The 22,423-nt window shown below is 48.4% G+C and overlaps 12 protein-coding genes across 12 annotated transcripts; 9 read left to right on the plus strand and 3 right to left on the minus strand.

The window, feature by feature from the left end:
• Positions 1 to 956: 956 nt before the first annotated feature.
• On the plus strand, positions 957 to 1,958 carry N7537_007975 (Endoglucanase H/Glycosyl hydrolase family 26; the record flags this gene model as incomplete). Its single annotated transcript, XM_056899030.1, has 1 exon — positions 957 to 1,958. One exon carries the CDS (start codon positions 957 to 959, stop codon positions 1,956 to 1,958), a length of 1,002 nt encoding a protein of 333 aa, XP_056751106.1.
• Positions 1,959 to 2,898: 940 nt separating this feature from the next.
• Positions 2,899 to 3,979, plus strand: N7537_007976 (uncharacterized protein; the record flags this gene model as incomplete). The annotated part of the gene is made up of 2 exons (XM_056899031.1): positions 2,899 to 3,099; positions 3,158 to 3,979. 2 exons carry the CDS (start codon positions 2,899 to 2,901, stop codon positions 3,977 to 3,979), a joined length of 1,023 nt encoding a protein of 340 aa, XP_056751107.1.
• A 638-nt stretch (positions 3,980 to 4,617) lies between these two features.
• Positions 4,618 to 5,344, plus strand: N7537_007977 (putative SNF7 family protein (Cta1); the record flags this gene model as incomplete). Its single annotated transcript, XM_056899032.1, has 2 exons — positions 4,618 to 4,683; positions 4,760 to 5,344. 2 exons carry the CDS (start codon positions 4,618 to 4,620, stop codon positions 5,342 to 5,344), a joined length of 651 nt encoding a protein of 216 aa, XP_056751108.1.
• A 277-nt stretch (positions 5,345 to 5,621) lies between these two features.
• N7537_007978 (NRAMP family metal ion transporter) lies at positions 5,622 to 7,474 on the minus strand (the record flags this gene model as incomplete). Its single annotated transcript, XM_056899033.1, has 3 exons — positions 5,622 to 6,438; positions 6,503 to 6,774; positions 6,833 to 7,474. 3 exons carry the CDS (start codon positions 7,472 to 7,474, stop codon positions 5,622 to 5,624), a joined length of 1,731 nt encoding a protein of 576 aa, XP_056751109.1.
• Positions 7,475 to 8,477: 1,003 nt separating this feature from the next.
• Positions 8,478 to 8,785, plus strand: N7537_007979 (uncharacterized protein; the record flags this gene model as incomplete). The annotated part of the gene is given in 2 exon segments (XM_056899034.1): positions 8,478 to 8,590; positions 8,605 to 8,785. The coding sequence occupies 2 exon segments, from the start codon at positions 8,478 to 8,480 to the stop codon at positions 8,783 to 8,785; spliced, it is 294 nt and encodes a 97-aa protein (XP_056751110.1).
• A 2-nt stretch (positions 8,786 to 8,787) lies between these two features.
• Positions 8,788 to 11,475, plus strand: N7537_007980 (uncharacterized protein; the record flags this gene model as incomplete). Its single annotated transcript, XM_056899035.1, has 3 exons — positions 8,788 to 9,819; positions 9,878 to 10,455; positions 10,509 to 11,475. The coding sequence occupies 3 exons, from the start codon at positions 8,788 to 8,790 to the stop codon at positions 11,473 to 11,475; spliced, it is 2,577 nt and encodes an 858-aa protein (XP_056751111.1).
• Positions 11,476 to 12,055: 580 nt separating this feature from the next.
• On the minus strand, positions 12,056 to 12,933 carry N7537_007981 (uncharacterized protein; the record flags this gene model as incomplete). Its single annotated transcript, XM_056899036.1, has 4 exons — positions 12,056 to 12,160; positions 12,229 to 12,290; positions 12,407 to 12,713; positions 12,823 to 12,933. 4 exons carry the CDS (start codon positions 12,931 to 12,933, stop codon positions 12,056 to 12,058), a joined length of 585 nt encoding a protein of 194 aa, XP_056751112.1.
• Positions 12,934 to 15,209: 2,276 nt separating this feature from the next.
• On the plus strand, positions 15,210 to 15,907 carry N7537_007982 (uncharacterized protein; the record flags this gene model as incomplete). The annotated part of the gene is made up of 2 exons (XM_056899037.1): positions 15,210 to 15,587; positions 15,656 to 15,907. 2 exons carry the CDS (start codon positions 15,210 to 15,212, stop codon positions 15,905 to 15,907), a joined length of 630 nt encoding a protein of 209 aa, XP_056751113.1.
• Positions 15,908 to 16,011: 104 nt separating this feature from the next.
• On the plus strand, positions 16,012 to 17,723 carry N7537_007983 (uncharacterized protein; the record flags this gene model as incomplete). Its single annotated transcript, XM_056899038.1, has 4 exons — positions 16,012 to 16,111; positions 16,172 to 16,506; positions 16,573 to 17,392; positions 17,578 to 17,723. The coding sequence occupies 4 exons, from the start codon at positions 16,012 to 16,014 to the stop codon at positions 17,721 to 17,723; spliced, it is 1,401 nt and encodes a 466-aa protein (XP_056751114.1).
• Positions 17,724 to 17,763: 40 nt separating this feature from the next.
• Positions 17,764 to 18,567, plus strand: N7537_007984 (YdcF family protein; the record flags this gene model as incomplete). The annotated part of the gene is made up of 1 exon (XM_056899039.1): positions 17,764 to 18,567. One exon carries the CDS (start codon positions 17,764 to 17,766, stop codon positions 18,565 to 18,567), a length of 804 nt encoding a protein of 267 aa, XP_056751115.1.
• A 907-nt stretch (positions 18,568 to 19,474) lies between these two features.
• Positions 19,475 to 20,910, plus strand: N7537_007985 (3-ketoacyl-coA thiolase peroxisomal A precursor; the record flags this gene model as incomplete). The annotated part of the gene is made up of 3 exons (XM_056899040.1): positions 19,475 to 19,484; positions 19,601 to 20,051; positions 20,112 to 20,910. The coding sequence occupies 3 exons, from the start codon at positions 19,475 to 19,477 to the stop codon at positions 20,908 to 20,910; spliced, it is 1,260 nt and encodes a 419-aa protein (XP_056751116.1).
• A 289-nt stretch (positions 20,911 to 21,199) lies between these two features.
• N7537_007986 (RraA family protein) lies at positions 21,200 to 22,224 on the minus strand (the record flags this gene model as incomplete). The annotated part of the gene is made up of 5 exons (XM_056899041.1): positions 21,200 to 21,367; positions 21,442 to 21,540; positions 21,605 to 21,954; positions 22,030 to 22,105; positions 22,168 to 22,224. The coding sequence occupies 5 exons, from the start codon at positions 22,222 to 22,224 to the stop codon at positions 21,200 to 21,202; spliced, it is 750 nt and encodes a 249-aa protein (XP_056751117.1).
• Positions 22,225 to 22,423: the final 199 nt, after the last annotated feature.

Here is a 22,423-nt window from a genome sequence, read left to right on the forward strand (position 1 = left end):
TGACTCGCAGAGAAAAAACATATTGTAAATAGTTATTACACAACTACTTAAGTAGATTTCCCCATCGGTTTAGATAATTTCAATTTTGTTTAATTGACTGGGTTAGGATTGACCTACCTTTGTTTCAGATTGCGTTCATACCATCTGATGTCCCTGCAGATCTGCAGATCAGAGGTTCTCGAGTAGCCTTGATAGCACTATCGGCGCAATACTGGATAGTACTTGGCATTTCGCTACCAAGATGACCACCCCACACCCAGGGGCAAGGAAGGGGGCCGCACGCTAAAACTACTTAACTCAAAATAATTACCGAATGCGATCTCTAAATGTAAAGTCAATGTGGGTCTGCATTAAACTGAGAATCAAGTCCAACTATCCAAAAGACGCGTACGGAGTATATGAATGTGAGATAAAAGGCTTTCTCCTCAACTACTCTAAACTACGCTTATATTTCGACTGAATCCTATGAACCATGTATGATGAAGGACGTAGTATTAGAAGTCATAACTTTATCCCAACTACATAATATATTCTGATAAGTTCCGTTCTTGAGTTCATTGGATGAATTTAGCTTTTAACCGTGCAGCGCTCAACCGTGCGGCCCAAGCCCGGAAAGGCAATGCGGGTACAAAGTCCGCCTCGATTATACCTATGAAGGTAATTGTCCGAAGAATCCCCTGCCCAAGTGGGGCAACGTCATGTACAAGATTGGTCATGGGCTGAGTGTAAAGAGTCTACGTCTTACGGTGGATAAATTAATAAAAGAAACCCTGGTTTATGTCGTAATGTATCAAGTTGTAGTTTCATCTTGATTTCAAGGGTCCAGACGTGGACTACATTCACATATCAGCGACATGTCAAACTTATAAGAGAGAAACATGTCGCATGTAACATTATCAGCACCCAACTATCATTCATTCATTCATCCTTTCTTCTTCTAGCTCTTGTGTTCCATCATGTTCACCAGACTTTCGCTGTTTTCTCTTCTTGCCTCGACGCTGGCCGCCGGGTTGTCCTACGACAACATTGACAAGGCTGCCACTCCCCGGGCCAAGGAGCTCCTCAAGTATGTTCAGTCCCAGTACGGCTCGCACTACATTGCTGGTCAGCAGGAACTGTCCAGCTTGGAATGGGTGAAGGAGAATACCGGCGTCACTCCGGCCATCCTGGGCACCGACCTCATGAATTACTCGCCCTCTGGCGTTGCCCACGGAACCAAGAGTCAGACTATCGAGCAGGCCATCAAGTTTGACAAGGAAGGTGGTATCAACGCTCTTGTCTGGCATTGGTATGCCCCCAACTGTTTGCTCGATACCGATAAAGAGCCGTGGTATAGCGGATTCTACACCAAGGCAACCTGTTTCAATGTAGCCAGTGCCCTTAGCCGCCGCGGGAACGGAACGGACCACCGGCTATTGATTCGGGATATCGATGCTATTGCAGTACAGCTCAAGCGTTTGTCGGATGCAGATGTTCCGATTCTCTTCCGCCCGCTTCACGAGCCGGAAGGTGGATGGTTCTGGTGGGGGGCTAAAGGCCCAGCTCCCTTCAAGAAGCTCTGGGACATCGTCTACGACCGCATCACCCGCGTGCACAATATTCACAATATCGTGTGGGTCTGCAACACCGCCGATTCCAAGTGGTATCCCGGAAATGACAAGTGTGATATTGCCACTATTGACTACTATGGCGACGCTGGTGACCACGGTGTTCTCGGAGATAAATTCCACGAGCTGCAAAATGTCACTAAGAGTGAGAGAGTTCTTGCGCTGGCGGAAGTTGGAAATATCCCCGATCCTGAACTTCAGGCTAAGGAGCACGTTCCCTGGGCCTACTGGATGACCTGGAACGACGAGTTCATCAAGGATGGGAAGCACAACTCCCAGCAATTCGTGAAGGACACTTTCCACAACAAGCGCGTTGTTACCCTCGATGGTACTACAAAGGTTAAGAACTAAAGCGGGCTTAGACCTTAGTCAGGGAACCATAGGTCTATGATCTGTGACAATGTTTTTCTAAGCTACACCCCTAGTTGGGTGTGGATTGAGGTTCTTTTCACATGTATTGCACAAGGCTTTGTTCAATATTGTCTTGGGTGTCCATTCTTTTGTTTCAATGTTTCTTATTGCTCCGCGTGGACGTTGTGGGTGTCTATTTGTCCCGTGTTTACCCATTATACTTTCTATTATGATGCCTCATGTGAGTGATTACATGTGGCAGGCTTTCTACCTTCGGTATTATAGAGAGATAGTTCATTTTTCCTTTTTAATTCACCTATCTCTCTCTTTTCTTACTTGCTTTCCTAAAACGTAACTTCAGTTGTTTCTTTCGCTTGATTATTTTACTCGACTAAAACACCACGTTAATCCAACTGGCCAAAATGCTTCAAACATCAGGCGAACTAAAAGGCTACTTGATTCAAGCGATTTAAGACGTTTTACATAGACGGATAGTTTACAAAATACATGTGCTTCTTATTGAATTTCAGTATTAATTCATCGGCTCTGCTATTTTACTCTATAATGCACATTTGGATTCTTATATCTCTGCCTATTGCTTTATCCTTTTACTTTTAATAGCTACCTGGGTAGTGATTGGGAAAAGGCTGGGAGCAACCCTTCGGGCCGGACGAACGCATCTACCCGTGGCCACCATCAGCAACTAAGATGGCGAATCAGACGTGTTCCAGTTCTATCTACTAATCTCCACATTAAACAAAGGTTAGATATACGAAAGTACGGACTGTGCTTAGAAATAACCCCCCTGCTCATTATAAATCCACCCGAGCTAATTTGCAGTCTGCTTCTTTTGATATCTCATATCTTCCTTATAATGCATCAACCGCAAGCATGAGCCAAATGTTCTATATCACAAGTATCATCTGTTCAAGGCAAAAGCATGGCGCCCTTTTCAAGCCTCTGCGCCACCCTAACCCAAGCATATCCTCCTGCTCCAGCTTTCACTGAGGCAAATATCCCCCCAGGCTCGCAAAATGGTCGTGTTTTTATTGTGACAGGTGGAAATGCGGGTATTGGACTTGAACTGTGCAAGATCCTCTACGCCGGCGGAGCAACTGTCTATATGGCGTCTCGATCCCAGGTAAGTCCAAACAGTTGGCTTTTTGCCCCAAAATCTACTAACCCTCTTGAACATGCAGGCCAAAGCAGAAACGGTCATCAAAACGATCACCGAGGCATCGACATCCAAGAATACCAGTGGTAAACTGAAGTTCCTGCATCTGGATCTGAACGATCTCTTGGTCGTCAAAGCTGCAGCAGAAAGCTTTGGGCAGCAGGAAGATAAGCTAGATGTGCTGTGGAACAATGCCGGCACCGGCGCTAACGCCGTCACGATTGGCCAACGCACAGCCCAAGGCTTCGAGCCTATGATAGGAATGCACTGTATTGCGACACTTCTTTTCACTAAACTCCTCCTCCCACAGCTGCGCGCCGCCACCATTGCTTCTGGCAGGAGTGGCAAGACTCGCGTTGTCTGGACATCGAGCGCTCTGGCAGAGGTGGGCTCATCAACCAACGGCATCAATTTCGAGCAGTTGGACAAAGGAACAAATAACCGCACTGAGAACTACGGGGCATCCAAAGCGGGCACCTGGATCCTCAGTCGGGAATTTGCTCGTCGATACGCCAAGGATGAAATCGTCAGTGTTTGTCTGAATCCGGGCTTCTTGAAGACAGCTTCCTTCAATGGGACCCCTGCAGCCGTCATGTTCATCTTGAACAAGGTTGTCCTGAGTGATGCGATCTACGGCGCGTACACGGAACTTTATGCCGGACTCTCGCCCGACATCACGTTGGAAAATAGCGGTTCGTACATCATTCCCTGGGGTCGGATCCGCCCTAATGAGGCTACTCCACGACAGGATCTCATCAAGGCGGGGGGTACCAAGGAGGAAGGGGGTCTGGATTATGGGAGTAAGTTCTGGGCTTGGTGTGAAGGGGAATGGAGGAGTTATGTGTAGGAAATGAAATTTTTAGATAATGTAGTTTTTTTGAATTTAATTCGTTTTTTTATATGCGCAAAGATCAAGACGCAACTAGTTTTAAACAATACCTTTGTTAAGTCTAGCTTGTCCTTCCAGACCTAGGTCTGGTTAGAAGCAGGCAGTGTCTCTTCTATAATCTTATCATACTTGAGCTCAACCAGGAGGATGGCCGAACTTGACAAACTAGAGGTTCAAAGCCGAGGCACCTCGAAATGATATCAGTTCAGGTGGGCACCCAAGTCCACGGGTTCAGTGAGCTTATCTAATAAGCGGTCGTGCTCAGTTTTACTCCGAGGGAAAAGCGGCGAGGTCTCAGGACCAAAACGGAAAGGGAAAGCCAAGAAGTGGCTCGAGGCAATCCAGTCTACGTACCTGTACATAACTACATAACTTATTTACTTACGTAGGAAACAATTCAAGACTTCTCGTTTATTCTATACTTTTGCCAGCTCTTCCTAGCTTTGTCCCAACTATTAGTTAATTATCACCTCGGCCCATCCATCGCGGTTTTATTGAGCACTGGCCACGCGCGGTCTGGAATCGCTCCCAAGTCCGCTGCCTATCTGCCCTCACCTTCATCTTTCAATAATAACCTTCCAACCCAACCCGCCACCATGAACCGACTATTTGGCACAAAGAGTACAGGCCCCAAGCCGACTCTTGACAGTGCTATTAGCAATGTACGATGCCCGCACAAGCCCGATCCGAGGCACCCATCCCCGCCCCCTCAAGATAACCCCACTAACAATACAACAGGTCGACACTCGAGTTTCCAGCATAGATGTCAAGCTAGCAGCGCTCAACTCCGAACTCTCCACATACCAAAGCAAGATTGCCAAGATGCGCGACGGGCCAGGCAAGAATGCCCTCCGACAGAAAGCGCTCAAGGTCCTGCAGCGACGAAAACAATACGAGGCGCAGCGCGACCAGCTCTCCCAACAATCATGGAACATGGAGCAGGCGGGCATGATGCAGGATAATTTGAAGAATGTGATGACGACGGTGGACGCGATGAAGACCACGACCAAGGAACTCAAGAAGCAGTATGGAAAGGTCGACGTGGATAAGATCGAGCAGATGCAAGATGAGATGGCGGATCTGATGGAGGTCGGGAACGAGATTCAAGAAAGTATCTCCCGGGCCTATGATGTCCCTGAGGATGTCGATGAGGCCGAGTTGGATGCGGAGCTTGAGGCGCTGGGCGAGGAATCCATGTTTGAGAGCAGCATGAGCGAGAGTGCTATGCCGAGCTTCTTACAAGATGAGGTGGCGCCCCCGCAGTTTATTGATGAGCCGCCGGAGCAACATAAGGTCAAGGAGGCCGCAGGCGGACTTGGATAAGATTAATGTTAAAGCGTGCTTTTGTTTAGCGGCGACTAGGTGTTATTCTATGTCAAGACACAGGCAGTGGAGTTGATTGGGTGTTTATTTTAACTTGCAATAAGCTACACTCATATCATATTTGAACCACTCATTCCATCCATGCGTCATACCATAGCAATTAGCATACGCATTGCCAAGCTCCATGGATCTGTTTTCGCTGCAATCAGGGACGTGCTAGGCCATTCCTATCGTCCCAGGTATGCATCTTTTGTGTCATGCAAAGCATAACTAGAGATTAAGATGCTTTGCCCATTCCCACCAGCACCAGCAGAGCCATATTCATCACAACGATGAGTACCCACACAAGGACCGTAACCACCGAAGTGAGTAGGTTATTCCGCATCGGAACTGTCGCCACTTCAACTTCACCCTCTCGCCCAGAAGCTTCTTCAGTCCGAACGGTCATGTAGCGATTGAGACAAGTGAACCAGATAAGTGGCGCTGAGACAAATGGTAGAATAACACTCAAAACAACTTGACTCGCAGTCAAAGTCTTGTCAAGACCCTCCTTACCAACAGCCGCAGCAATGATAATGCTGGGAATGATACTGATCGAGCGGGTGATGAGTCTTCGGAGCCATGGTCGGATGGTCCAGTTCAGCATCCCCTCGCTCACCATTTGACCAGCGATTGTGCAGACGATTCCAGCGGAAATACCTGATAGTAGCAGGGCGAGAGCAAATACCAAGCCGGCAGCTGGTGCGATCGACTTGGAGAGCAAGTCGTGAATTCCGAAGAGGTCGGCATTGCCTCCGTCAGGAACGTCATAGAGAGCAGCACCCGCGACAATTAGGATTGAGCTGTTCACAAATAGGGCGAAAGTGAAAAGTGACAACGACAACTCGATGATCGAGTACTTCATGCAGCCGCGGATTGCGTAGATCGACGGGCGATATTTCACTTCGCCGTCGGCGTTTCCTAGAGGCACTGAAGTCTCCACATAACCAGAATTGACGTCGAATTCCTTGAGACGGGATTGAACCACGCCGCTACCAAGAAATAGAGAGTGTGGCATAACAGTGGCACCGAGGATTCCACAACTTTGGTAAAGACTGTAGGTGCGTTAGTAGCTGAGAACTTTGCGGGGCAGCGAGGAGGCAGATTAGACAGACTTACCCTTCTGATTGAACGATGGCTGAAGATGGCAGGTATCCGCGGAATACTTCACCAATTGGCTGGTCCTTTATGAGAGAGAGCTGGATGCAAAAGCAAACAACAACACCTAACACCAAAGCCATGACAAAGAACTCGAACAGTCGAAGTCCCCACATCTTGCCATTGGGTCGGTAGAAAATGAGAATGAAAAGAACATCCACCAATGTGATAGCACAGCCAGCTACCAAGGGGATATGCAATAGTAAGTTCAACGCGATCGCCGATCCAACCACCTTTCAAGTTTGTTAGTACGTTGAATTGAAACCCTCTAGACCAAAATGTGACACTCACCTCTGCAATATCAGTTGCGACGATGGCCGCTTCTGCGAGGATATAGAGAATAATCACCATCCATTTCGGAAGATGCTCTCGGCAATTTTCGGCCAGGTTCAGACCAGTCACAGAGCCCAACTTGATACACAGGGACTGCAGAAGAATCGCAAATAGGTTGGAAAGCAGAACGACGAACAACAAGGAGTACTTGAAGTCTGCACCGGCTGCGACATCGGTGGCATAATTTCCGGGGTCGATATAGGCGACAGCGATGAGGAAACCAGGACCGATGAAACGGCTGAATTTAGCCAAAATTCGAGCGCAGTTCAGAGTAGAAGACGTCAAGAAAGTAAAAAAAGGTTGGCGAGGTGATCCGCTGCTCCTCGGGGGTGAATCACCTCCCGAGTCGGCAGCGATCACTTCGCCGCTTGGCACCTTTTCTTTCCCGGGGTCTCGATCTTGCTGATTGTTGGGTCTGTCATCGATGGATAACGGATCATCCCCGGCTGCATTTGCAGAATTGGCATGTCTGCGATGGACTCTGGAATTGGCTAGACCATTGAAGTCATTCCGGGTAGTGGTGTCCGGACTGAAAGGGGGTGGACTCTGATTCCAGCTCGGGTTTTCGAGAGTGTCGTCAGTCCGCGAGGGGCAATTCATGGTTGCAGGCTTGGCTCAGTTATCTTGGCTCGGTTGGCTTGGCTCTCTGGATGTTGACGATTTCTTAGATCCAGCCTTGGGGTTCTGGAGTGCCAAAGAGGTCAATATTCAATGGGGTAACTTGTGGAAATCCCGAGTCCGAAACCGCCCGGTTTTTCGTCTCCGTTCTAGAACCCGCAATCCTACGGAGTATGTAAACCGGCCTTGTCTCACTTGGGTTATCGTTTGAAATCCCCACCGTGATTCTATTTTATGTCTTTTTACGTGGAGGGTTTTTGAGGTTTAAGTGCCTTAGTTTCCTACCGGAGATCGCAAACGATAGATCGAATTCCACTCAAACAGTAAACGGTCGGAGTGATACTTGTATGCACAGTCTACATAAAATATGGTCAGAAGATCTTGGAAAAAAAAAAAAAAGGTGGCGTAGAGTTACTCTACATAAGTGCATGTAAACACGATGTATTATTCTCAATTGGGCCAGTCCTACCGGCATCGGCACAGGTGAGTTAGATGTTTTGGTCAAGAATAACAAAGAGGATTGATAATTACAAACTATACCCTATAAGAGAATTGGAATATAGATATTGCTTCTTTTTCATAACATTCATATTTTCAAGTAGATGTATCAAGTGATGCCAATATGCCAATCAAGGATCCATCCAATATATCTACGTAGAGTCTATACAATCCCAGATTCAACAGGAATAACAATAACAATCAAAAACAAAACAAAGAAAAAGAACATGCAAGGACTGTATGCATACCTAAAATAACCCCAAAATGAATGGGCAATAGTACAATAATATGCAATATGACATGTCTGTCGAGTACATCGAAGGTTAATAACTGCGAATAAACCCCCATGTTCACCGCCGAGTCCCTTCGTTGCCCCTCGCAACCTCTTTACCCGCACGTTGTTTACTCCTCCACCATCAATCCAGCCAACCCCAAGGATCGTCTCATACGCTAAGTCGAGGCAAGTGGATCAATATCTTGATCCTCGATGACGGTTGCTGTTGGCAGCAAGACGCCGTTAATTCTTCAAATTCCCCAGCTTGCCCATCGTCTGATCTTTTCTTTTCCTTCCACCAGGCCTATCTGCTTCCCCGCCTTTTTGTTCTTTGTTGAAGTTTAAGGGATATACTTGACTATCACCCTTTCCTTTTTTTTGGTGCCCGCGTTGTTGTTTTATTCTGCGTTTGTTTCCACAGATCCCGTGAGTTCAAACTGCAACTACCCGTTCCCCTCCGCAGGTCTTCATCCACTTCATCTGCTAACAAGATGTACTTAGTTGCTGGTCAAAGAGGATAGCAATGGCTGCAAGTACCTCTGGTCCCCAAATCTTTGACGATGCGAACCGATCACCTACCAAACAGTCCATGTTTCGGGCCATAATGTCGTCCAAAACCCATAAACGAAACCAATCAGCCGACGATGCCGTGGCCCCGCGGCCTCTGCAGAGAAGCAAGCCAACCGAGAACATCCCTTTCCCATTCACAGAGGAGCCTGGTTTGATTGCCGGCTACCGCCCGCTCAGTGAGATTGTCCCCAATCGTGATGCGGGCGACCATGGAGTGGCCGGGCCAAAGATGGGTGGCAAGGAAATCAAAGGTGCCCTACATAAGAAGACCAAGAGCGCTGTCTCATTGAAGTCCCTGAGAAATTACATGGAGCGGAAGGATAGCAAATCGGATGAGGCGCCCGAGCAGAGTGAGGATCTGTCGCCGAAGAAGGCGAAATCATCCAACAGTCTCTCGGCCATCCTCAAAAGGTCCCAACGAGGAAGAAAGGAAGGCTCAAAGCAGAGTCGCGATAAGGAAAACCGCAGCCCGACTGACCTGATTGATAATATGCCATCCCCGGTCTGGTCGCAGGACTCAGCCTCGGTTCACAAAGAGCCTACTGGTCGTTCGAGACCGAACTCGACCGCCGACCTGAGGCGAACAGTGGCTGACGAAGTCTCTCTCTATACGCCCAAGGGCTACGGGCCAAGCCAGCAACGCAACTTCTATGACTACCACCAACCCTCCCTCGCCAAATCGAACGGTTCCAAGCCTCGCCCCAAGTCAGACATCCTGACAGGAAACCGCAAAATGAAGGATATCCTCGGGTTGCAGCGCGCACCTTCGGGAGAAAGCGACCCTGTTCGATCCGATAGTGCTTCTTCTAAGAGCAGAGGACCACCGAGTCCGCGAAAAACATCCCCGCCTACCATGAAAGAAGAACCCAAGCGGCTTTCTCGTGTACAGGCTGCTATCTCGGCATTCAATGCAAAGGAGCGAGATGCTGAAGTGCATCAACATCTGAACTCCAAGGACCTCGAAAGCGAGTTCGAGAAGCTGCTGGTTTGTTAACCCAGTCGTACTAGATACAATTTGAATTGCAAGGCTAACCTATCTTTAGGATGCGAGGAATATCCCTCATAACATGAGAGACAAGATGCGCTCGCTTGATACCAATATCAAGGCTGATTTTATCCAGAAAGATCGGACGGAGAACATCACTCCTCTCAGCACAGGAACCGGTGATAGCCGTCGAGGACGCGGCAAAGAATCCAAGGAAGACTCCCAGCCTCAGGACCGTAAAGGCTCTCGATCACGATCTAGGAGCCGCGGATTCACCTTCACGAAAGGCCCCTCGTCGCCTGGTAAAAAGTTGCGGCGGGATAGTGAAGCATCAAGCCGTCGTCCAAGGTCTGTAGATCTTTCCCAGCCTGTTGGTGTCTACACCACCCTTTCGGCCAATGCTTCAACAGCATCACTTGCTGATGCGGCTGCTGTCGATACCGCGGCGGATCCTTCCGACTTTGTGCATTACTTGAGAGAGATCCAAAAGCCTGAGATGGTTGAAGTGGGAAAGATGCACAAACTGCGTCTTCTCCTACGGAACGAAACCGTTCATTGGGTCAATGACTTCATCACGGAAGGCGGAATGGACGAGATTGTACAGCTTCTCTACCGCATTATGAAGATGACCTGGCGGTATGTAATCTATTTCCCTCCTCATTCCGACCAGTAACTAACCCGTTTTATAGTGAGGACCATGAAGACACCCTTTTGCACCAGGCATTGCTCTGCCTGAAGGCACTGTGCACTACATCTGTGGCCCTGGCACATCTCGCTTCCATCGAGGAAGAGCTTTTTCCCGCCCTGCTGCGTATGTTGTTTGACGAGGAAAAGAAGGGTCCCAGTGAGTTCACCACTCGAGGAATCATTGCAAACCTGCTATTCACGCAGCTCTCTACTGCTCCTGCTGGTGAATTGGCTACCAAGCGCGCTAAACAGATCCTTTCTTATCTGAAGGATCCTACGCCACCAGTGGATAACCAGCCGCTCGCCTTCATTGCCAATATTTACCAGTCACGACCCTATAGAGTGTGGTGCAAGGAGATCACCAACGTGACTAAGGAAGTCTTCTGGATTTTCCTTCACCACCTGAATGTGATTCCCCTCCCAAAGTCTGAGGACCTTTTCGGCGAGAAAACACCAGTAGACACTCGCCCTTACAATGAGCGCCACTTCCCAGTCCCTCGTCCTCCTGTTCCGGCTGCCCCATACGTTGGAGGCGTTGAATGGGATGCGACCAACTATCTCGCGGCACATCTCGATCTTGTGAACGGCCTGATTGCCATGCTGCCCACCCCTGATGAGCGAAACCAACTTCGTGATGAGCTCCGTGCCTCTGGTTTTGAGAAAGTCATGGGTGGTAGCCTACGTACTTGCAAGGAGAAGTTCTATTCTTCTGTGCATGATTGCTTGCGAACCTGGGTCGCAGCAGCAGCCGATGATGGTTGGCCTTATACCTTTGTGCGCGAGGGTCCGCCCCGAGCAGGCGAACCTGGCTCGCCCACCAAATCCCCCAAGAAGTCCGCACCAGGTAGCCCTAGAAAGGGCCTGATCGACGAGCGGCCGCCCAGGCTGGAGCTTGCTCTGGACTTCTCGGACAACCGTCCAGCTGCTGGTCCGACTACCCCGTCGGGCGACCTACGGAGCTGGCTTTAAGAACCGGGTGCACAACCCCCCGGTTCGATTTTAACGAATTTCCCATTCCTCTCTTGTCTTTATTTCCTATCTTTTCTTTTGCTTTGACACTATCATGACTCGGCGTTAGGGCTGGTCCTCAAGCAGCCCCATCCCAACTTATCTTGTTGGTATTTTTTGTTTACTTGACCTTCGGAGTTTATTGGTGATTTATTATTTCTGACAGGAGTTGGCATTCTTGGTGTTATTGGCATGTTGACTGCATTTCCTTGTCCAGAGAAGTCCTGCGGACATGATGTAATGAAGCCAAATATTGGCACAGGCGACGGAGCAGAAAGCGAGAGAGAGACGGACTGATGATTTTTTTCCCCTGTCTCTTTCTCCTTCTCTCCATGGTACAGCGACGCCTGTTCTTCCACAGGATTTCTTCATGACAAATGACCTATGAACAGATATGAGAATTGAATGAATCGACAGTAGTTTTTCTTATTAAATTTTGGGATTTTGGGGTTTTCTTGAAGGCTGTAGATACAAGTAGGGAATCTAGTTGAATATTGTACAAGATATTGATGTCAGACACAAATCGACATGAACTCCACTCCTAGCTCTGCTCAGACGCCGTATTATCCTTCTGATCCCTTCTCGGACCAGGAGGTGGCGCGCTGGAGAATATAGCCCGGATACCAGCAAAGAATTTCTCCCGAATCTATGAGGCGAAACCATGTTAGTCAAGATACAAATGCGCATAATCCCCAAGACACAGAGAACACTTACCGCATGGAATGCAGTATCATCTGTATCCCACTCCATAAATAGCACAGAATAGATAATGACAACTATAGCATAAAAAAGTCAGCATCTTGCTCAAAATCTATGGCACAATATCCACCGCAGGTTTTCACCCAATTCATCCCCAATCTCCAGACCCGCAATCTCAACAAAAAGAACTCACATCCAATAACAGCCCACTGTGCCAGCGTAACAGCCTTCATAAACTTCGGCCGGGCATACTTTAGCGCCGCGCGACGGCGGTACTTGCGCTCAAGCCGGAACTGGTGTTTCGGAGAGAGCTTGGACATATCCGGTGGCCATTGGCGCTTTGGCTGGTAAGGGCTGTAATAGACATCTTCAAAGGAGGGCGGCGGGGAGGAGTCTGTTTTGTTTGTGGAGAGGCGGAAGGGTGAGGGGTCTTTGGTTGGTGGTGATGCTGTGAAAGCTGTGAATGGAGTGGTGGTGAAGAGGCGGGTAGTGCTTGGGTTCTATTGGTACGGTTTTATGGTTAGTTTTTGTTTTGCTTTTGGGCTTGAGATATCATTGAAGAGGAGCGAAGAGCGTTTTAGGCTTATGCTCTGGCTTGGGTGTGCGTACAAGGTGCCATGATGGGCGGGTGAGTTGGAGCTTGCACGATGAGGCGGTTGTTATTGCGCTTGTGGGTGATGCGCGCACTGTTGAGGCGGTGGTTAGGGCGCGTCGGAACATGGGTGGTTTTCTGCTTGGTTTGGTTGTATTTTTGGTCTGGTTGGAGGAGGTATATTGGCTGGTGGTTCCTGGGAATATGGATGGTGAATCGCCCGCGTGATTCTTATCTTGGTCGATACTTTTGGCTTATAGTTCCTAATTTTAGTATTTCTAACATATCCTCCCCTGATAGCTCAGCTGGAAGAGCGCAAGACTGTAATTGCCCTGTTCTGCAAGGAACTTGTTATCTTGAGGTCCCTGGTTCGATCCCGGGTCAGGGGATTATTTTTGTGATTTTTATTTTATTTTCATTTGGCTATCTGTAGAAATATGATAGATAGTATGGTGTAAGATAAGAGTAGGGCTAAGTAAGCCCTCTGTGTTTATATAGGGACGTTCTTCCTTGCAAAGTTCCCTTCGTGAGATAACCAGCCCGTCTAATTGGACTACCTACAACTGATATCTTTGAACCCGCCCCCGGGGATTGTATATGGCCTTCTTTCTCTTGTAGATAAACAGGCTATCTGCGGTTGCAGTCCTTTGTTTTATTCTCTTTGAAAATATATGTTTTGATCTATCTTTGTAACTTCCTGGCTTCTAACCGATAGACACTACTATAGAAGGTGCCAAGGTTGAGGTTATATATAGTACAGCACAGCGCTAGTATACGAAGGATGCTTGGTTTCTGGCGCCCTGTGCCACATAAAGGGCCACAGGGCATGGGGTAGTTCCTCTATACTTTATTTTCGACTTCTTTTTCTTCTGCCCAGAGAATCAGACATGCTGGGATGTTGCTTCTACCTAAGGCATTCTATGTTGTTTGCCTGTTACAAGTGTTCCTCCCCCTAGTCTTTGTATCCTGGCAAATAGATTATTCGCCGAGTTGTCGATTGTCATCAGACTGTCCTTGAATCCACCTAAAATCTCAAGCAATGATTGATATTGACTGGCGCCCAATATCCGACGAACCAGCGTAATGGTGTCGGGCATAGCGACCTATTTCCGCGTGAGCATCATCGTTCTAATGACCCGCACCAACGTACTAGCCGTTCAGGCCAGATACCAAAGCTCGTGCAAGTTCCGCTTAGCCCTCTTCCCCTAGGCACTCAAAGCACGTACGATTTTAGCATATTCCTCAGACGACTTGCTTCCTTGCTTTTGACGACATATCTGCATCTATACGTCTATCTTGTCGACCACCTTACGTTCAAAGGTGAATTGCTCGATCGGGCGTTGCGAGAATTCTTCGAGGTTATCTTGGATCTCCTGTGGAAAAGTAGAGTTTCACATTCTCTCCGGGTGTCCCGGCCATGTCGAGATGGGAAGGATCAGCAGACGATGGGGAGATAGATAGGTTATTGAGGTCCGACATTAGGTATGAAATTTATAGCGTCGCCAATTGGGGATATCTGAAGAAGGTGCGAAGGGAATATCAATAACCTTGGTCTTCTTATGTCCCAAGGTAGGGGGCCGTAGGAGCGATGGCCAACCTATGGCGAAGAAGAGGCCAGGAGCAACCAATTCGAACTCCTAATACATGTCTAGTCAGGTTTCCGGGCATGATGAACCTTCAAAGGAAGAGATGTGTACTCCGTAGAAAGTATACACAACTTTTTAAGTTGCGGGAAACGCGGAGGTGCGGATCCACATCCCGTCCAATATATATATATATTATATATATATCTATACAATCTATATACATTTCGATGAACATAAAAGCGTAAGAATACCAAATCAAATAAACCAGAAGCTCGCAAGACCCCGATAAGCGAGGAACAAAATTGAAACATTGATAAACAATTATTCGCCTTCAACAAATGATATCTCCCACTGACTTTTTTTTTTCAAAGCCACTCTACCTTCAAAAATGATACATAGAGGAAGCGCCTATCTAGAAGTATTCGTATACTCGATTACCGTTATTTACTTGCGATTTCTAGGTTATAAAACCGGCCTCCGACCGTAGTAATTACTCCATATAATAACCTTTATAGTTAGAGTTAATCCTATTATAAAACCAGACTTATTAAAGGTATAGAAGAAAGGGTTAAATTACTTAATGCATTTTGGGTGAGGTGGCGGCTCGGTAGTGAAATACGTCACCGGCGAATGCCTGATTCGTACTCTGTGTACAGCGACAGGATCCACCGGGAAGGCTGTCAAATATTCACATCCTACCCAGAGCAGGCATCATTTATTTCAAACCCAACTATGACCCCCAGTGAGTGCTGTGAGACGATTCGTGATCACGGATCCAATATGTCGACAAGACTAACATGCGGTTAACGGACGAAAATATGTCCATGTCACACAATGAGTTTCCCCCGCGCGTCGACCTCCTCAAGTTGATGGCTCAGGATCCGCTTCCCCTGCTCGCCTCTGGAATGATAGATCCGGGTTCAATGGCAGGTGATGAACCAATTAAGCAAGCTCAAGTTGTATTGGATAATTTGAACAGCGCGCTGGCCAGAAATGATGCGGAGGCGCTCAAAGACTGCTTCTTCAAGGACCAGGCATACTGGAAGGATCAGCTAGCACTAACGTACCATCTGCGGACATTCAAAACACCAGACATAATTGCCGCCAGTCTGCTGGATACCAACAAGCTGAGGGCCATCAAGGAAGATATAACGGTCGACGGCGAGGCTGTATTTCTCCCGGCGACACCAGTTCTTGTGAGAAAATGACCGTTGGATCTGTGGAAACTGAGCCCGGTGAAGGATAGCTGACTTTTCATACACAGCAATTCATTGACTGTGGAATTGCCTTCCAAACTAGCTCGCCAGCCGCCACTTGCAAAGGAAAGGTGGTGCTCTTGCCGGTCAAGGGCGCCAACGAGACAGTCGAGTGGAAGATCTGGGTCCTGAGTACTATTTTGAAAGAGCTGAACTTGCAGAAAGAGAATGAGACCTTACTTCTTTCTCCCGGCAGACAACTCGGTGGCATTGAGAGCTTTGAGACTGATGTTTTCATAATTGGAGGCGGAAATGCGTAAGAAGCCGAGAAAGTCTCGGAAAATATCCATGCTAACCTGCCACTTGATGCTAAAGAGCTATAGCCTTTGCCGCACGCCTTAAAGCCTTGGGGGTTGAGAGCATCATGGCTGAGCGTAATGCCCAGGCAGGGGATAACTGGGCTCTCCGCTATGACCACATGCAGTTCCATCTCCCCACCTCAGTATGCCACTTGCCCTATATGGGTAAGTTTCTCCCATCTTAATATCCGACTAAGCGTGACTGATATGAAATCTGGAAACCAGACTATGACAAGAAGCTTTCAACTCCCCACCGTCTGTCGAAAGAGGATTTGGCTTCCCAGGTACAACGATATGTCAAGGCTTTCAATCTCAACATGATCACTTCGGCGCAGATTCAATGGACAGAGTATGATCCATCGACCAAGAGGTGGATGGTGAAGTTCCAGACTCCTGGTGGTCAATGCACAGCAATCTCTAAACACGTTGTTATGGCCACAGGAATTGGATCCCAAAAAATGAATATACCATCGATAACAGATAGCCACCTATACAAAGGTATCAGCATCCACTCAGAGCAATACAAGAATGCCGAGAAACTGAAGGAGAAAGGAGCGAATGTAGGTGAAGCCCCAGCGAAAAATAAACTGGCGGAATTGAGATTGACCGTGCCACTTCCACTATAGTCAGCTATCGTAATTGGCTCTGCCAATACAGCTTTCGATATCCTCAAGGACTGCCACGCTGCAGGACTCCAAACAACAATGAACGTTCGTTCTCCGACGTATATAATCCCAGTGGAGCACATCGATCACCCAGCCAGCCTAGGCGCCTATGATGCTGGTGTTGAGCGCGGAGACAACATCTTTATGACACTCCCGACATTCATAGACGCCCAGCTCGCCCGCGACTTGCTTGCGCATCTCGCATCACAGGAGCCGGACCGCTACAAAGCTCTGGCAGCAACTGGATTTCCCGTTCTGGAAAGCACCAGCCCAGAATGTGCTTTGATGCAGAACCTGATTGAGAGTGCTGGTAAACACTATGTCGATGTGGGCGGTACCAAGCTACTAGAAGAAGGCAAGGCTAGTATCAAGGCTAATGTTGAGCCTATTGCATACACGGCGACGGGGCTGCGGTTCTCGGATGGCAGCCATGTTGATGTGGATGCTGTCATATGGTGTACTGGATTTGCCGATAAAAATGTGCGAGAAACGGCTATTGAGATCCTGGGTGGCTCTGCAAGTCAGGCTTCCAGCAATTCCCAGAGTGACAAGAATGGCGTGGACAGCATGGGGGGCGAGGCCAATGGTAAGCAGAAGCTCGGTCCTCGCGAGATTGCTGCTTGCATTGACGCCACATGGGGTGTTGATTCCGAGGGCGAGATCCGTGGCATGTGGAAGAGGCAGTCACGCCTTGATGGCTTTTGGGTAATGGGTGGCTATACACAGCAACACCGGTGGCACTCGCGGACGTTGGCGCTTCAGATCAAAGCTGCGTTGGAGGGTATTTTGCCACCGGCTTATCTGGATACGCCCATGTCGAAAAATTAATGGGTTTATACTTTTTTGACCAAAAAATTAAGTCTTCCAAAGGTAGGAATTCGGTTGAAGGGGATTCATGAACAAGATCTGGCTGCATTAGACTATAATTTTCAAATAGGCAAATCAACCAATCACATCCCCTGATAGCTCAGCTGGAAGAGCGCAAGACTGTAATTGCCCTGTTCTACAAGGAACTTGTTATCTTGAGGTCCCTGGTTCGATCCCGGGTCAGGGGATCATTTTTTATTTCTGCACATGTATTTTTGTGCTACATCACAAACTTACCTGTCTAGTGCTGATTGTTCACAAAACGAACTACTTTGAACCAACACAATGACCGCAAATTCCTCTACGGTCGCGGATATCAACCTCTTATCAGAATTTCTCAGCGACAATCAATTACCCGATCTCTCCATCACATCCCCAGTCGACTGCATTGTCATATGCGCCTCAGCTGTTCTCCACAGTGCCGAGGTTCTCTTCAAGACTCTTCAGCAAAGACCATCTCTTACCAAAGCTCTCGTACTATGTGGCGGCATCGGTCACTCAACCGAGCTGCTTTATGATGCAGTGAAATCCCATCCTGTCTTTTCCAGGATCGCCGATGAGATCCAAGGTCTCCCCGAAGCAAAAGTTCTCGAACGAATTCTAGATGACTTTTTCGATCGATCTCTCATCACCAAAGAAGCATGTCAGATTCTCCTTGAACCCCGATCTACGAATTGCGGGCAGAATGCTTCATTCTCTCGCAAGGTCCTTGATGAAGCTGGCTTTCAGGCACCAGCCACTTGCATTATCATTCAGGACCCTACGATGATGCTCAGGACCAAGGCATCATTTGAGAAGGCTTATGAGGATACCCAAACTCCGGTCTCGATTGTTAGTTGCCCGGTATTTGTGCCGCAGGTGCAATTGTCCCACAAAGGAGTCATTGAGTATTCAGACATATCGCCACCGTCCGAGTTGTGGTCACAAAGTCGGTTTCTGGAGCTGATAATGGGCGAGATACCGAGGTTGAGAGACGATAAAGATGGTTATGGTCCTCAGGGGCGTGGTTTTATTGCTCATGTGGATGTTCCAGGCCATATTGAAGCAGCTTGGTCTCGACTACAAGTGGTGGCTAAGAGCTCTAGATAGGGATAGAGATACCAAGTGCCAGTAAAGAACACGAAACAGAGACATTGTATGTACTGTATGCATTGGAAGTTATGTATGTACATAATTAACGGCGATATTATGGGAACCGAGGCATCAAGATGCAGATCCCGTGCACGTACCTGCAATGCAAGTACGGGCGTAATGCCATACAACATAGCAGTTGAGGGTGAACTTGCAGGTGGTTTCAAAGGGGGGGGGGGGGGGGGTTTCTTTTTTTTAAAAAAAGTACTATAATTAAAGAAAGAATATAAAAAATAATCCCCTGACCCGGGATCGAACCAGGGACCTCAAGATAACAAGTTCCTTGTAGAACAGGGCAATTACAGTCTTGCGCTCTTCCAGCTGAGCTATCAGGGGAGTTCGTTGTAGTTAGCTACTACTACATTTATTTATGAAGTACATTGCTGTGACAAAAGTACATATGGATTCAGCCTTTCCTTATTCGTGGAGACGCACCCCGATATTGACATCATGTTGAGAAGCTCCGGAATAAATAGCTTATGTAGACAATATCTGAAAACATATTGAATATATGAGTAGCCTCGTGCCGAGCTGATCTACTTACATGACGTCGCAAAATATGAGTCCGACATCCCCACGCGCATGTGATATGCAATCCCCCGATTTCACATGCCCCTGTGATCCATCACTCGGAGATCCCGTGACTGTCATGGATCAACGATGATGCGGCCAGATGGACCTCGGTACTTCCTTAGAATGCGACAACGGCCAGCAGCGGACCGTCCAAAAGGGAAATATCACCGATTCCACGGGCCTGATTTATAAACCATCGGTTCCCCGGATATCTGGGCTACTTTACTATCCTCATTTTTCCCCTGTTCTTCACCATCACACCTCTCCCATACCTCCATCACACATTGACGTCATGTCTAACGGTGAGTGCTGTGCATGTGATCACCCATGGCTATGTATTCAACAAAATGCTTGGCTTATGGTTGCCTGTTGGAAGTTATAATCGAAATAGAACCAGCAAGCTAATTTCTATCCATAGCCCAGCAACGTCTCAACCAGGTTTCCTCCCACTTCGGCCCTGGCGGCAAGAAGGGAGCCGCCGCCATCATCGAGAAGCACCCCGATGACATTGTCGTGACTTGTGCCCTCCGCACCGCCCTCACTAAGGGTGGTAAGGGTGGCTTCAAGGATACCGCTGGCGCTGACCTGCTTGCCGGTGTCTTCAAGGCTGTTCTGAACAAGAGCGGTGTTGACCCCAGTGCCGTCCAGGACATTGCCGTCGGCTCCGTCCTTGCCCCCGGTGGTGGTGCCACTGAATTCCGTGCTGCCGCTCTCGTGGCTGGTTTCCCCGAGAGCACCGCCGTGAAGAGCTTGAACCGTCAGTGCTCTAGTGGTCTCCAGGCTATTGCCGATATCGCCAACGCCATTCAGTCTGGCATGATCGATGTTGGCATTGGTGCCGGTGTTGAGAGCATGTCCTCCCAGTACGGGTATGTTTCAAGCACCCGGAATTCCCTCCTTCGATAATATGGGCTAACAAGTCGATGTAGACCCGGTGCCGTGACCGAGTTCTCCGACCTCCTCGAGAGCCACCCCGAGTCCGCAAACTGCAAGGTTCCCATGGGTGTCCTGTCCGAGAACATGGCTAAGGACCGTGGCGTGACCCGTGCCTCCCAAGATGCTTTCGCCGCTCACTCATACCAAAAGGCCATTGCCGCCCAGAAGGCCGGTCTCTTCAACGAGGAGATCGCCCCCCTGGATGTGAAGTGGACCGACCCCAAGACCGGCGAGGAGAAGACCATCACTGTTAAGGCTGATGATGGAATCCGCCCCGGTATCACCGCCGAGTCCCTGGGCAAGATCAAGCCCGCCTTTGCCAAGGACGGCTCCATCCATGCCGGTAACGCCTCCCAGATCTCCGACGGTGCCGCCGCCGTCCTCCTCATGAAGCGGTCCACCGCCGAGCGTTTGGGCCAGAAGATTCTCGGCAAGTACGTCGCTGCCAGCGTTGTCGGTGTCAAGCCCCTCCTCATGGGAATCGGCCCCTGGAAGGCTATCCCCGTTGCCCTTGAGAAGGCCGGCATCACCAAGGATGATGTCGACATTTACGAGATCAACGAGGCGTTCGCTTCCCAGTGTGTCTGGTGTGTTAATGAGCTCGGAATTCCTGCCGAGAAGGTTAACCCCAAGGGTGGTGCTATTGCTTTCGGTCACCCTCTTGGCTGCACTGGTGCTCGCCAGATCAGCACATTGTTCACTGAGCTCAAGCGCACAAACAAGAATATTGGTGTCACCAGCATGTGTATCGGTACCGGTATGGGTATGGCCGCGGTCTGGGTGTCGGAGTAAACGAAATTTATGTTTCGATTGTACATTTGCACAGCGATTTGGCTTTTTAGCCCCCTTATTTTTTTCTATTTCAGATACACAGATTTCTCGTTATGTATTGAATACTACGAATACCAAAAGATTGGAACTGCATATATATGCTTGGCTAAGTTTTTGCTCCACATCTGATAACAATATTGCCGTAAATTACCTACTGATGCTTGTGTTTGCCTCGTCTAGCCTTTCCAATCCGTCGCCTACTATATAATCTGGTTATATGTACTATATACACCCAGCTGAAGGTAGGTGATCAGCGGAATTTCTTAAAAGCATCAGTGACACTCATTCCCTGTGCAACAGCCTCCTTGGCCTTCTCATCCATTGCAGTCAGTTTAGGCATAAGCTCAAGCACCGGACTAAGTAGCTCGCGAGGAATGGCAACTACTCCTTCCAAGGGGTCACAGAAGATGATGTCTCCCTATAATGCATTTCAATGATCAGACTATGAATTCCACCGTGAAACAATCAGCGAACAGCAATACGGCAACTCACAGGCGAAACAGTAACACCTCCAATTGAGATTGGTATATCACGAGCACCAGCCTTGGCCTCGGCACTTGTGCCAACGGTAGAATTAGCACGAGCGAATATCTATTATCAAGTAAAAACGCAATCAGTAACGCTACCGGCAAAACCATGAGAGATCAAGACAAACCGGAAGGCCAGTAGCCTTTAATTCCTTCAGGTCCCTGACACGGCCACCCACAACCGTGGCTTTGATCCCGAGAACTTTCATCCGGGTTGCCATGATCCCGCCCGTCACAGCGCAGTGCTGGTTGTCAGGCTGCTCGATGACGACGATGGATCCGGCGCCGGAAGGATCCGACGCTTGGAGTTCGCCGACGTAATCCACCCAGTGCTTACCTGGCGGGAAGCCGTGCTTCTGGGGATTTTCTGTTGCGATTGATGGTGGGCTGGCGTCTTTGGCTAGAAATTTGAATGTTGTTGCCGGGGCCGCAATTCTGGGCATTGTTTCATTCCTTCCTGTTGTGGGAGAGAATGGTACTGACGGGGTATATGTTAGTGGGATTATTGGGATAATAGATAGAGGCGTTGGAGAGCGTTGTATTGGTGGCTTACCTAGGTCTGTGAGGTAGCCTGCTCTTGGTGTGCTACCCTCGGGCGTCTTTTGTAGCTTGATGAGGGCATCAGATACCTGGATAATTAGAATGTTAGATGTGTTGTTCGATGGCTTATGGGAAAGCAATGCTGGCATACATCACAGGGCGAGTAGCTCTCGACCAATGTCGCAAGTTGCTCGTTTAGCGTAGCCATTTTGTCTAGATGCGGGTTTTCACGATGGAAAGGGCAATGTTCTGTTGAATTTGTATAGATAATTGTACTGTACAAAGAAGAATTTAGACAGGAAGTAATAGAGAAATATGATGGAAAGTCCCATTCGCTGATCAATCGAAGGCACATGTCCGTAGGTCCGGATATCGGATGAATACTACATCATCGGAGATCTATAACT

This window comes from Penicillium hordei (genome assembly GCF_028827395.1).
Source record: "Penicillium hordei strain IBT 12815 chromosome Unknown utg000004l_segment0_segment0, whole genome shotgun sequence".
Classification (NCBI taxonomy): Eukaryota; Fungi; Ascomycota; class Eurotiomycetes; order Eurotiales; family Aspergillaceae; genus Penicillium; species Penicillium hordei.